General features: G+C 46.8%; 6 protein-coding genes across 6 annotated transcripts; 2 read left to right on the plus strand and 4 right to left on the minus strand.

Annotated features, from left to right (window-relative positions):
* Positions 1–2,814: 2,814 nt before the first annotated feature.
* On the minus strand, positions 2,815–3,598 carry BT62DRAFT_632202 (uncharacterized protein). Its single transcript, XM_043181691.1, has 4 exons — positions 3,248–3,598; positions 3,189–3,198; positions 2,897–3,137; positions 2,815–2,833 (listed from the first exon to the last, which is right to left on the minus strand). The coding sequence occupies exons 1-3, from the start codon at positions 3,441–3,443 to the stop codon at positions 2,969–2,971; spliced, it is 375 nt and encodes a 124-aa protein (XP_043033725.1). The 5' UTR covers positions 3,444–3,598; the 3' UTR covers positions 2,815–2,833; positions 2,897–2,968.
* Positions 3,513–8,434, minus strand: BT62DRAFT_1012875 (uncharacterized protein; the record flags this gene model as incomplete). Its single annotated transcript, XM_043177981.1, has 19 exons — positions 3,513–3,613; positions 3,675–3,774; positions 3,841–3,987; positions 4,044–4,244; positions 4,735–5,206; positions 5,262–5,404; positions 5,469–5,614; positions 5,666–5,841; positions 5,892–6,255; positions 6,315–6,417; positions 6,488–6,494; positions 6,537–6,579; positions 6,626–6,645; positions 6,730–6,815; positions 7,124–7,383; positions 7,434–7,569; positions 7,623–7,831; positions 7,882–8,269; positions 8,309–8,434. 19 exons carry the CDS (start codon positions 8,432–8,434, stop codon positions 3,513–3,515), a joined length of 3,228 nt encoding a protein of 1,075 aa, XP_043033726.1.
* Positions 8,435–8,598: 164 nt separating this feature from the next.
* BT62DRAFT_632383 (uncharacterized protein) lies at positions 8,599–9,295 on the minus strand. Its single transcript, XM_043181693.1, has one exon. The coding sequence runs from the start codon at positions 9,101–9,103 to the stop codon at positions 8,738–8,740; it is 366 nt and encodes a 121-aa protein (XP_043033727.1). The 5' UTR covers positions 9,104–9,295; the 3' UTR covers positions 8,599–8,737.
* A 155-nt stretch (positions 9,296–9,450) lies between these two features.
* Positions 9,451–9,880, plus strand: BT62DRAFT_938194 (uncharacterized protein; the record flags this gene model as incomplete). Its single annotated transcript, XM_043187482.1, has 2 exons — positions 9,451–9,545; positions 9,608–9,880. Coding segments are annotated over 2 exons (198 nt in total), but the record flags the coding sequence as incomplete, so codon positions are not given.
* Positions 9,881–10,404: 524 nt separating this feature from the next.
* On the minus strand, positions 10,405–10,922 carry BT62DRAFT_631355 (uncharacterized protein). Its single transcript, XM_043181687.1, has one exon. It carries the CDS (start codon positions 10,737–10,739, stop codon positions 10,446–10,448), a length of 294 nt encoding a protein of 97 aa, XP_043033729.1. The 5' UTR covers positions 10,740–10,922; the 3' UTR covers positions 10,405–10,445.
* Positions 10,923–11,664: 742 nt separating this feature from the next.
* On the plus strand, positions 11,665–13,073 carry BT62DRAFT_632174 (uncharacterized protein). Its single transcript, XM_043181690.1, has 4 exons — positions 11,665–11,724; positions 11,805–11,858; positions 11,908–11,936; positions 11,993–13,073. Exons 3-4 carry the CDS (start codon positions 11,920–11,922, stop codon positions 12,849–12,851), a joined length of 876 nt encoding a protein of 291 aa, XP_043033730.1. The 5' UTR covers positions 11,665–11,724; positions 11,805–11,858; positions 11,908–11,919; the 3' UTR covers positions 12,852–13,073.
* The last annotated feature ends 626 nt before the right edge of the window (positions 13,074–13,699 follow it).

Here is a 13,699-nt window from a genome sequence, read left to right on the forward strand (position 1 = left end):
CCCAAATCTGGCGCGACACCACTTTTACCGTTTTGGGACTCTAGCCCGTTTGGGTCGCTTCCCGACCGCTTCCCTGCATTGACGGTCGGCGTATCTCCCTCCTGTGGCAACCACAACGACCGAGATTTCCGTTTTGGATTTTAATTTTCCCAATGAATTTTCTTCCTTCCTCCCATCTATGAATCGTACGTTAATGAACTTTTGGGCTGTACAGCAACGAGGCCCGGATCAAGAAGCCTACAAGAATAGGCGGCACCGAAGCACCGAAAAAAGGGATTGGTGGCGCGACTTAGCATTTCTGATATCACCACCCAGGTAGCCGAATCCAGGGATCTATCCACGTCTGATGGACACGGATATGTCCCTACGTCGCGACGAGAAAAGTACGGAACGGTTTCAAGTTTGCCCATTTATGTGGGTCTCCGTCTGAATCGACTACATAATGTGTACGTTGCATTTACATACAGCACTTGCCTGCCATCCCTAACAATCTTCCTCCAGCAGCACGCTGGCGAGTTCAATTCCCTCCAGTTTCTAAGGATAACCGGCCGACATATATTGAACCGATAACCCGTCAGGTACCGACTAGTACTGCGCAACATTCTGAATAGCGAAGGACTGATTCAAAATCTAGCCCGTTCCATCTCAATTCAACCAGTCTTATCCGCCTGAGAGATTGTCAGATGATCAATCTCCTACGCCCAGCGTTCTCTCACCCCTCTATCGTCAAGAGGCTAACGCAGATTGATTCGCCTGCTTCCAGATATACATAGAATCCACACGGTAACCATTCATTGTCTTTCACGAAAATCCCGTCCCTGAACTGAGTATATTACTTATACAGGTCCCAACAAGGCCCCATCGTAATCGTCCAATGCGGTGCCAAGGATTCATCAAAGTCTCTCAGTCGTTATTTTTTTTTTCTCCAGCAAACCTAGATCTGCTGCTTTCGTCACCATTGTTCCCGAAGACTCTTCTCCTGCTCCTTTCCCAAAGGCCGGACATGGTAACGACCTTGCTCACGGGACTTCCCATCCTATGATCTCAACACTTCGCGGTGCTGCATAATAATACCGAGATCATTAATTAACTCGTCGAAATATCGTCACTATCAGATGATTCCGTTTGATGGCGAATTCCATCTCCCGTGTTCAATCATCCCCTAGACACAGAAATGACGAGTAGTCACCACAAACTCGTGCAACATCCATACACTTGCTATCGATCGAGGACAAGCGATCGGCACCTTACAAGCTCGTGCGGCCGTAGGAAAGTAACGACTCGGAGCCAGACGTGGTACGCGAGCTTCGTTCTGATTTCCATGCTTGGCATAGAATATACCCTTGAGGGACGACATACAACTGCAGGTGCTTCAAGCCACCGTCGCCTGACTTCAATCCCGCTCGATTTCTTCCGCAGCAGCTCAATCATTCCTGAGGCACCTCATCGGAAGCATATGTCCTGGTGTTTTGGCGTACAGACCAACAGACTACATATACCATCCTCATCCCACCAAAAAGGTATACCGCCGTCTGTCTATGAGAGACTAGCCAAAGGAACATCCCCACAGCCCCCATTCAGACACTGAACATATGCGAGCAGTTCTGGGGCCCTGATGTGAAAGTGTTCAGACCAGAGAGGTGACTGCGCACCGAGAGCGAAGGAGATCCAGGGCCATCGACACCTCTTGACGTTCGTAGATGGACCTAAGACATATCTGGGAAAGATATTTGCTTTCAGGGCAAGCAAAAAAATTCTTGAGGGAGCACACTTTTTTTGTCTGATAAAGATCTGGTTCTTTAGACCACGCTCTTCGTCATATTGACAAGCATACGGGAATTGTTTTGTCTAGACCGAAAGTCATTGGTGAAGCGAGCCCGAAGGTTCTGTTCAGGGTGAGGCGAGTAGTATGATGTGGCCCTCGATGGATCCCCAATGATGACAACTCTAGCGCGTCTGTGTACTGATACATGATACAGCCTAGATATTCACTCAGCGATGTGGGAAGTAATCATGCATCTTGCACGCTTATTTCGTTGTAGTTTTGGTACATTGTGCACGTCCTGATATTAGAAATGTGCTCCAATAAACGACCTACAGTTGCGTGTAGGGGCCACAGAACTGCTTCGACATAAACAATACTGGTTTAGTTCGCCACTTGTTCCAATCTGGTAAACCTGTCACGTTCGATCTCCCCGAATCACATCTTCATCAGAAGATCGAACACTGCCATGTCAACGAACCTCCTATGCATACCTAGGTACCGTCATAGACAGCATCTCTATTGCAATCTGATGGATTCTCGAAAACGCGACAGCGGGAATATGTACCTAGCAAGAACATGCCAATCTTTAGGCAGACACCACATGTTTCCGAGTTGCGAGGCAGACCTTTGGAAAAGCATCTCCTCCAGCCAACCCACCAACCTATGGACTAGATCAAGGACCAAGCGAAAAAATTTCCCCCTCCCTCTCACCTCTGGCTGAATTCAACATGGCGTAGCTTGTACTTCAGTACATCGTGGTCGAAGGCGGATACCCTTAGGGCCAAGCTGTCGAGTAAACTGCAGTGGCCTTTGGGGCAGTCCACGGTGATCGATTGCTGACACGCCCAATAGGCATAGTTGGCGAGGCATTTCGGTGACCATGCAGTAAACACTACGAACGAGTCGTAGGTGATGTCAATGTAATCTAGGGCTTGCAACAGTGCTGAAGGATGCCCGTAAAGCACACACGTTTAGAGACGCCAATTCTGAGGCCGAAGCACACATGAACAACCGCGGTTCCTTTCAATTCCAACGACGAGTGTTGATGGACGAATTAGTGGGTCTAGACTATGAGTTCGGTAAGAAATGGGATCTCGGTGGTGAAAGGAATGGAGATGCCTGCCTCCCTACAAAGTCTATGGCCATTAGTGGTTTAATATATGTCCTGCCGTTTTTGATTGAACTGTAATCGGGATACCGCGATCAATGACTACCCGTAGCTGATGGGCGAACACTGTTGCTGGACGTCTGGCAGCAAGAACGTGTGTAGTGGTAATCCAACCCGATCTTACCAAGGCCAACACACGACGGATGTGACAGCACAGTGAGAATCTCCGACTCCACAATAAGGGTAAACGATTTTGCTTCATGTCTGGATGAAAATTACCGCGAAGAGAGCCAAGGTGGAAGTCGCAGGACGTACGGGTGAACGCCTGGAGGTGGCCGATGAGAAACAGGACGGGAAAGGGCAATGGTACGTACCGTTAACGAATCGATACTTGATGCCCTCCCATTTCCCATCTGCCAGCTCCTTCCATGTCCCTCGCATGAACACCTCCGGCTCGCGCCACACGTCTACTATCGTCTCCATCCCCTTACCCACATACGCACCTTTGACAAAGTCAAACACCGTCTCATACTGCCCATCAGGGTACTTTGACCGGTACAAAGCAAACATAGAGAGAGGATGCGTATGCGTGTCGATTATCGTGGAATGCGAGGTCACGGCCGCTATCCAAAGACGGATTCATGGGTTTCTGGTTTCGCAGAAGCCATTAGCGATAGAAAGCATAGTCGAATGCAAGCGATTCTGTCCGGATATGTTCTTATCCCGGCGATTATCCTTGACTGCATAGAATCGTACGTCCTTCTTTCTTGTTTTCCCCGCTCTGCATTCTCATATACTTACTGTTGCAGAATTTCCGTGGCAACGGTGGCAACTTTGCCTTCAGCATGTGCAGGACCCAAGCGTTTATGATATCGACTTTATCAGTGGGCTCGCAATTGATCTGAAACATAATAGTACTATAACATACATCAGTACCAATACGCTCTGGCATAGAATTGTCCTCTACCAAAGCCATCAAAATGAACTCGAGGTTCCCATCGGCGCTTAGATCCTTGATGTACCCACGGATAAGGTCGAGGACTGGCTCGCTGAGCGAGTCCTGGTCTGGTGTGAGCACTTTATTGTAGACGATGCGTTTTCCCGTTCTTTGCTCCTAAGGACCACGGTCATGACTCGGAGGAAGGAATGAAACGAAAAATATGTTCGTACCTCGTGCACAGGGACGAAAGCGAGGTACTGACCTCCGGCATTCACAGAAACATCTGGAATCGGCGTGGTCTCTCGTCTCCCAATCGAGCAGTGCGCCTCTTCAATGTCACTGTCATCCTCCAAGACGCGAGCAAGCTCAGGACTTGAAGTCAGGGTGGATGTCTTTTTGAGTAGGCGCGATGGAGATGTGTTTGGCGGGATCTACGTGCACGGATGAGTAATGGAAAAAAATCGTCTAATGCCGACCTTTTACATTGATAGTATTAGCGTTAGCATTTGCTCTAGACATACAACAATGATGCAAGTTTAAAGTGAAGCCCAGAAGTATTTCAATTCCTATGCGATCACTACTCGTCCTTCTGCCCTTCCTTTTCCTCCGAACTCTCCGTTCAATGTGCCTGTCAATGTCCATAGATCGAATCATTGCAGTCTGTCCACCTATCACTAGAATTAATACATTTCAGTTGGTCAGGTGGTCTGTGGATCTGTTTCGATCAACCTTAGGCGGCAACTGGCGGCCTTGTTGTAACGAGAGGCAGACCTTTGGATGAGCTTCGAGTCTAAATGTATTATATCGCGCCCAATGACATTTTTTTCTTCCCGTCCTCCACGTCGGACCTTGTCTTGTTCGGATTAGTTCCTGGCATAGATGTATGCTTGATGATAATCCCTTACCTTACATTCCATATACCATCCTAGCGCCCTCCCTCGACACATTTAACACCCGCTCCTTATCCCACCCCCACCCCTCACCCATAACGTCTGCCGCAAACTCTGCCGTCCAGGGTATCATCAGCGAGTGGGAGAACGGCAACCTCGACTGCTTGGGCTCCAGTGCGCCGTACACGTTGGCCGGGACCATAAACGGCGCGCCAGTCTCTAGCAGGATCCGCTTGTTATCGGTGGCCGCCATCTGCTTGAGAAGCTCGGCAGTGTTGGAGTTTGATGCGTAGCAGACGACACCTGTCATGCCGATGTGGAGGTTCGGAAAGTGGTCGAGGAGGCGGAGGCGGAGGCCGAAAGTGGCGGTGAAGTAGTGAATATGGACCTGGATGCAGATGTTCGTATGAATGGATACAGGGAAGGTAGACGTATTCGGTGGTCCTTGGGCACGATCTCCTTCATGATCCTCTTTGTATCTTCTTCTGCTTCTCGTGTATGCACTTTAATAGGGATATCGCGATCTTACGGCCATCGGTAGCTGATGGGCAGACACACGTTGCTGGACGTCTCGCGGCAAGAGTGGCGAGAGAAGCAGTCTTCACAGCAGTCTTGATTTCTTCGATTGCTGGCCGTATCATATCCAGGGGAGGCGACGAGAGCTTATCAAGTTTCATGAAGAAGCGGTTCCACATCCTCGTCTGTTGGTCTCGTCAGAGAATATAAAAGTATATCTTGAAGGGACTAACACGTATCGTTGAGAACTTCCAGCTCATCGGCAGTGTTTCTCAGAAGTCCCTTCTTCAAGAACAGTGACCTCTTCTGAAACGACGATGACTTTGGCTGATTGAGGATTTCAACAATCGCGCTCTTATGCTCAGCAGGTAAGCGACCCAAGACCGCGTCGACCACTAAAATCACGATTAGAGATAAGCAAGGGTGCAGGTCTCAGGAAAACACACAGCTCAGATAAGAAACATGAATCTCATACATCTGGGCAAGATCAGGGAAAGTGTCAAGGAAATTATCTGCAACAGCAAGGATTTCAGCTCCTGCAGCCACCGGTCCTGATGTCAGAACAAGCGTAATGATGTCGAATGCAGCGGCTTTATGAGGTCTTGGATGACCAGCTACAGCTCTACAAGAAAACATGAGTATTAATGTTGATGCCTACAACGACAGGCATACTGAAGGCGATACACATCGGCATTATGGAAGCGTTTGATCCTTGTGATACCTCCGCGAGCCACAAGCCTTGCAAACGTAACAAGAAGACTAGATGGTAACTTCACAATATCTCCGCATCGGTTAATAAAGACTGCGTGGTCTTTATTATCCCCCGTCGATGTAATCGACATCAACAACTGAGGTTCCATATCAACCGCCCCGCGTAGCCTAAATACTGCAGTGAGATAATTTTGAACCATCCCGTTCAGCGAGGCATGTTCTGGTAGATCAGCTTTATGATCGTATAGAAAGCTTCGGACCGGTCGAGGAGGTTGCTTAAACAAGGAAGCTAGGACGGCTTGGTGATACGGAGAGTCTGGCTTTGCTGCCGGATCAAATGCAATCAATGAGAGGAATGGCAGCAGAAGAACTGCAGACACTTACTTATCATCTTCAGTGCACCCTTGAAGTATTCGTCTTCAAGTCTCGAAGGCAATAACGGACTTTGGGATAATTTCCATGCCGTAGGCCGATCGTCCGGCTCGCGCTGTAACAGCCAGGTTATAACTATAGGTACGTTCAGTGCCATACTAATAGTTGGACATGTTATGACATACGTTCACGCTAAGGTAACCTCAAAGAATACCACGAATCCGGAAAGATGACTCAGGCGGCCCCGAAAGAGATGGATGCATCGGCGTTTTGGGCTCTGAATGTTTGTTAGCAAAGAAAACGGAGTGTGCAGTACCACTTACCGGACATAGATATTGAAAGACTGGTGCGTTCGATGCAACGATGATTCAGCAAGATCAGCTGAAAGGGTCAAACGATTGATGTGACTCTTCTTAGGAGAACAAACGTGTTCATCACATGGCGCTGAAATGTCGGTAGTACGGCTGCTGTGAGAAAAGATAAGTACAGAACACCCCAGAGTAAAAGGGTATTCTAACAGGACCAAAAGGCAGTATGGACGTCAGAAAATCGCTCGGTCACATCAAGGCCATGTAGTGATGATCCAGCCCGATCTCATCAAGGTCAAAGCACGCACTCAGGATTTCGGCCCCACAGCTAGGGTGACCGGTTTTGCTTCGTGCCTGGATGGAAATTACCTCGACCAGAGGAAGTTTCAAAGTCAAAGAACAAACAGGTGAACGCCTGGAGAATGCTGATGAGAAACGTAGTTGTAAAAGAGCAAGGGAATTCACCGATGACGGATCGATACTTCATTACTTCATTTCCCATCAGGCCTTCACGTCGTGAGAAAGTCGAGAACTTTCCTTCTTGTTGGTCTTGCCCCGGGCCCAGGGTGACAGAGCTGGTTGCGGAGGACCGGAGATGAAGTTGAAGGACGCAGGTGCCAAAGTGGCTGTGTGTTTGCCTCTCACCTCTCTGAATATGTGATACTCATAGCGGCGACGGACCCACAACTCGCATACCCTCCTCTTTGATGCTGCATGTGAGAAAACCGAGGTCTCATCTCCATCGACGGCGTTTCCTCCAAACCTTAAAAATACTATGGCGATTAGAGGCAGAATACTCCACTACGAGAGGATTAAAACGCACTGGGAGGGTCACAGGGTGAAGAGAGCGATGCCGCAGCCAAGTAAAGTGATCTCCGACGCAACGTCTTGCACCAGCATACCGACACTTCTGTCTGTTCGAGCCCTCGTGCACTTCGCCGCACAGCCGTCGAAGAAATCTGCTAAAGCCTCATGAGTCTCCATCTATCCAGATGCTCATATTCTGACTCACCAGTGAGTCGACACCGAAAGTATGACATATTCGTCTCTGCTGCCTCCCTTGTTTATGGGTCGTAAGCGGAGTGCTATCGATGTTATTGGGAGGCAGGGAGAAGCCTCGATTCCAAGTGACCACGTTCGAGAAATCCACCGAGAGTGGCTTGTGAGGGAATCCCGAGAGACACCACCCAGCCGCCGCCGACGATCTATTCGGATTCATCGCTGAGCACAAACTTGCATTTGCAAACACGGTTCTTCTTTTCCTCAAGTACAGACCGTCAGGAAGACTACAACTTTCCTTGTACCTGGTCTTCGACTTCGGCGTCCCCTTTTGACGTCCTCTGGGAGCTTAAGAAGTGCAGAAGGTTGATAGGAGGGAGAAAACTGAGGATATGATCTTCTGGAAGGCTGCCAGAAGACGGCAGGTATTTGGAAATGACGTGTACGAGTAAGTTCAAGAGCTCGAATTTCTGGAAAGGCGCGGAAGAGCATATGCAAGAAAGAAGCGACTCGCTTCCCCGCCGTGCCCGCCGTGGAGAGCGATATGGTGGACGTCGCTAGAGATACTGCCAAGACACCAACACGGAGTAGGGTGGAGGTACTGACCAGGTCTTTATGAAGCCTAACGTGTGCATGCAGGCCTGGAAGGGCCCACGGGGTCTAGGTGTAGGCGATGCGTCAGACACACTGGACTGTCACCTCAGAGATCCGTGTAGCACCGTGGGCTCGGATGGTGGTGCAACGAGGGGCAAACAAGTACAGAGTCGGAGTTGGTGGAGACTGAGATACGCGTTTATGGTGACGGATGCAGATTTTCGTCAACATGGTGGGCAGGTCTTGATGCGGTGAAAAGTAACTGTATATCTGAAAAGAGGCTGGCAGACTGGACCAAAACGGATGACCAGCTGCTGAATGTGTAACGACAGGTAAAGAAAGGTGCCTCTATAGCGAGAGAGACATTGATAATCGCATTGAGCTTGACCTGCTGGAAATCCCGCTGTCGTCCAGTTGTAGCGCTGCTGGATGGAACAGCGATTCTATTGCTATTCATGAGAAAGAGGTGAGGATGCTGACAACCACGACGCACTAAGATTCGAAGCTAATAGTCGCCCTCCTGCATATCGCTCGTCATAGTAAAAGGGAGTAACTTCTTCCAAGTAAACATTCCTCGCTGAGGGTCAGCCATGTATGGGTGCAACATGAATATACACAAACTGGACTGCACTTACTCAAAGAAACCAGCCATCTGCTGACGCCAGTCAGGTTGTCGTTATCCAACTGGTCAATCCTTGCAATCGTGTCTGGTGCTGAGGGGGGCATCGGTATCATGAAGGTTGTTGAAGAAGAAGCGTGGCGTGAGAATGCACAAAGTCCTCCTTCATCTCGCTTTACGTCCGCTTGTACGAGGTAAGAATACATCTGTTTTATGCCTTCCTCATGATCATTTCTCCCAGCTAGGGATACAACAACCAGCAAACGCATAGTCAACGACATCAATGGTGGCACTCGAGCACGCCGAACCGACGCCAGACCGGAATGCCGTCAGCGAGCCCGTCCTCGAGCATCAAGGCCAACGACCCAAAGACCAGAGTTTAGCCTCATGTCGTTAGTGGAACTACGCCAGCATGTACCGGTGCTAATCCACGGTCATGAATATAGTACGAGCATTGCTGACAGGTCAATGACCCACGTCTCTCCCGCCTGAACGACACTCACTGTCATCCCCGCAAGCGGTTCTCACACCGAAGAAACGATGATTAGCGAACAGTGATTCTCTGGTAGATAGAGATAGCGGAGATCAGCATTTGCATCTGCGTTGGGGCTAGAGGGACATAGAACCGTAAACACGACGGGCAAGTCCATGTACCAAACAGTCGGATGAAGCTGTTAACGGCGATGTTGCCAAAGGAGGTCTGTCGGTCATCGATCAAATCTGGTAAGATATGCTTTCCTTGGACATCATAATTGGATCACAGTAGACGACCTCTGTTGATTCAGCGGTGGATCGAGGCACGGAATGCAAGTACAAGGCACAGAGCTATGGTGGACGAGTGGATCATGATGGGCAAAGCGAAGCACGTAGGTTGCATGGGGAGCTTTGTAGCGCCTTGGGGGATGTCGCGAAGGCCATGAAGCGCTGTGCTTACCTTTCCGACGATAGATAGAATCAATGTTGGTAGGAAAGGGCGCGTTAGAGCGAAGGGGTTCTATACCGTTCGAGTATGTATTCGATGGTTACCTGAGCAAATCAGTAACGATGGCCCTCAGAAGCTAGAAGCTGTCCTCTATTCGGGGGATGTTTGTGAATCAGGGAACTGCTATGAGTGATCGTGGGGCCAGGATGACGATGGGTTGAAAGCTCTGTTTTTCTTACTGACGTTCGTCGCTGTCCTTGTGGGCCTGACATCTTAGATCGAGACATGGAAGTCAAAACGGCAAGATACGCACCGTATGTCTCTTTACAACAAGGCAGGAATCTTCTCTTAGCTCCACGGCAAATCCTTGGCTGGATCGATGACCTTATCTCTTCACAACATCGGAGAGGCGAGAAAAGTGTGAAAAGTGTTGGTTGTGATCCCGGTAAGCTGAAGCTCCTCACTCGAGGGCATGAGGCTGGCACTGGCACTGCTTACAGATACGTGATACGCAGACGTGTTCGAGGGCTGAGGAAGGATGGCAAGAGACCGCGATACGTCGTTACTAGGGCTCACATTTGTGAACACGGGTATCATAGGAATATACCTATTCAGACAGTCTTCAGTGTGAAATCGACTAGGTAAAAGTAGGAAGCTTACATGAATTCAAGCATCACGGCACGGAAATCGCGACAAACATCTCAGTTGTACGATATGTCGCTGTCGCCCAAAAGAGCACATTGGCTGAAGGAAAGCCGCACGTTGTCTCTCGATTTACATGCCAATCCGTCTTTTCCATTCAGATAACGTCTGCCCACTGTACTCTGAGGCCGACAATGGGCGAACGCGCTCGTCATGATGGTCTGTGATGCAGGAAACCAGGAGGAGTAGCAGCGGATCATGCGACTGGGTGCGGCTGATAGGCAGAGTGGGAATGGGCTCATACATTCGTGGGTAGATCGTGGGGCGATCGGCAAGAGGAAAAGTGCTGCCATCTGTCGTTGTTACCGCCGAAGAAAGCCAGGTAGACTACTCCGCGGCCATTAGAGAAACATACATGTATTACCTGTTGCAAGGGGTGATAGGCAAAGCTATGAACGCCTCAGCAACAGCACCTTGAGGGTTCGTACAATGGAAACGAAATTGCCGCTGTCACAGTATGAGAACGCAAAGCAAGGAAAGCAAGAAAGAAGGATGCACGATACATATTCGTTCTTCACAACGAACGATCACCGATGATACAGCACGTATCCACAAATAATGGGTCGTGTCCTGCTACCCTCTTCATCGCCTCTGCTTCCAGCAAACTCCTCCAAAGGACCGGTCCACGATTTGGGCAATACAAGCGGCATCTTTGTCGGAAAAAGAACAAGATGGCACCCGGCGGCTACAGCGGCTTCATACAGTGTCAGATAAATGATGGTGGTGGTAGAAAGCTATGAGCGTGGAGAAACTCGCACGCCTCCATCAGATTCATATCAAGGTGCTTGCAGGTGCAGGTGAACTGGATCGCACAGGGATTGCAAAAGCAATTGCGAATATTGCCCTCCCGATCCTGGAGCTGGCTCAGGTGCGAATCTATCGTCCTTTGCCAATATTGCATACTAAAAGGCGCACATTGTTCAGAATAATAAGAAAGCACATGATGATCTAAAGGATACTATCAAGTATCTCGATGAAACACTTAGCTATGTGTCTGAGGAGATCAAGCTCCTTCAGGATGGTCAATCTTTGACTGACAACCAAACAGCCTCCACGCACCCGCTGGGACGTCTACAGCAAATGGGTGATGAATTCATCAGGTTTGTCATTTCGTTTGATCTTGGTATGAGTATGGAGATTAATTTCTGCCATGACCAGTCACCTCAAAGATTTAAAGGATGATCTGAACAAGATCTATGGAAAGAGAGGGATCCAGGCGAAGATCAAGAAACGATTTCAGAGCAAGGCGATTCTAGATCGTATTAACCAGCATAAAGAGTATGTTAAGGAAGCTCGAGATAAGCTTGTTGTATGCTTTTATCCTGCAACGATTGAGAAGGATACTGATATTTCTGAAGGGGAGTGCTGTATTTTCAGCTACCAAACAGATTACTGCTATTCATAATCATCTGGTGAATATTCTTATCACAGCTACATCAATGTATACTAATACTATCATAGTTGAGTCCTAAAATGGTTCAGCCTATCAGGTATGTCTCTGTATATTTTTAAGATATAATAGGTCTCATAATAGTCAACTGATTAGTAGTATTATGGTGTCTGCTATTCCTCCACCTCCTCCATTGATATTTGAGGGTAGAAATGAGTTAGTGCAAGAAGGGATAACCAATCTTCTTGCTGATTCTCCTGATTCTATTATCATTATGGGATTTGGAGGTATGGGCAAAACATCTTTAGCATTGAAGTTGCTGAATGATGTAGCTGTGCAAGCTAAATATGGAGCTCATAGATACTTCATTCCTTGTGATATTGTCTGCAGTACTGAGCCTACTGTTGAGGCATTGCTGCAGACTATGTCAAAGTTGATGAAGTTGCAATTAACCGATGATGCAGTAAAACAACTGCATACTATATCAAAGCCAACAATTTTGGTTTTGGATAATTTTGAAACACTTTGGGAGAATAGTAAAGATCAATATGATGTTCAGAGACTTTTGGAACAGTTGGATTCTGTGCCACAGATTATGCTGATAATTACTATGAGAGGACAAGTTCCTCCTACAGATATAAATTGGCTAGAACTTCCACATAATAGTCTGTTACCATTAGCTGAATCTGTCTCATTGAATGTATTCAATGCTATTTCAGGGCATAATGTTGATATGGAAAAAGTCAGTGAATTAGTAGGACAACTAGCAGGATGGCCATTGGCTATTATGTTAATGGCACATCAAGCTAAAACTATTTCTCCAAAAGTACTTGTTGACAGCTGGAAGAAAGAAAAGACATTATTATTAGCAAAACCCAGAACTCAGCCTCATCAATTAACAAGTGTTGATATTTCAATCAAGATAACTCTTGAATCATCATTGATTTCTTCAAAGCCAGATACTTTGAGGTTATTAAGTGTGATCTGTAATTTTCCAAGTGGCATTCCTACATAGACTAGTCTATTGAGTAAAATAGTACCAGATCTTGGTCAAATTACTTTAATTGTGTCAAATTTATTGCAATCTGGAATTATATATGAAGATGATAAAGAAGGATTGAGATTATTGCCATCAATTCAGGAATATCTCAAAATCTATTTTCAACAGTCAGATATATGTATAAAGAAGTAGTTCTGCACTTTTTATCTAAATGAAATTACAAATAGACAACTGAAGACACTGATTTCAAGAGAAAATACAGAATTTGGTGTCTCACATTTGAAAAATATTGAATGGCTGTTAAATAATATGCTGGATAATGCTATTGCTGAAAGAGAATTGACAATTATATATGATTTTTGCTACTTTCAGTATTTAATTTCAGATTCAGATATTTTATTACTAAAACTAGTGGAAGTAATAGAGCCATTGAATCTGAAATATTTATATGCATCAGCTTTACTGTTATAGTCTTATAGATTGATACAACATAATCAATGGATAATGGCAAAAAGCAAAAATAATGATGCAATAGAAATATTCAAAAAAATTGGAGACACTCATAGAGTAGCACAGTGTTTGCAAAGCTCAGGAGATATTTTGTGCATGACATATCAATATTCAGATGCAACAAAAAAGCTTGAGCAAGCAATGCAGGTGTTTGAGACTGTTAGAGACACTCTTGGAGTAGCACAGTGTTTGCAATGCTTAGAAGATATTTTGCAAATATCACATTAATATTCAGATGCAATAAAAAATCTTAAACATGATTAATGAAGGTTCTAAATATAGTTTATATTTAAGTAGTCAATTTCTATTAAAAAGATATACATTATAATAACACTGTATCAGCATTTGTTGAT

Source organism: Guyanagaster necrorhizus (assembly GCF_019112545.1).
Source record: "Guyanagaster necrorhizus MCA 3950 unplaced genomic scaffold BT62scaffold_52, whole genome shotgun sequence".
Lineage (NCBI taxonomy): Eukaryota > Fungi > Basidiomycota > Agaricomycetes > Agaricales > Physalacriaceae > Guyanagaster > Guyanagaster necrorhizus.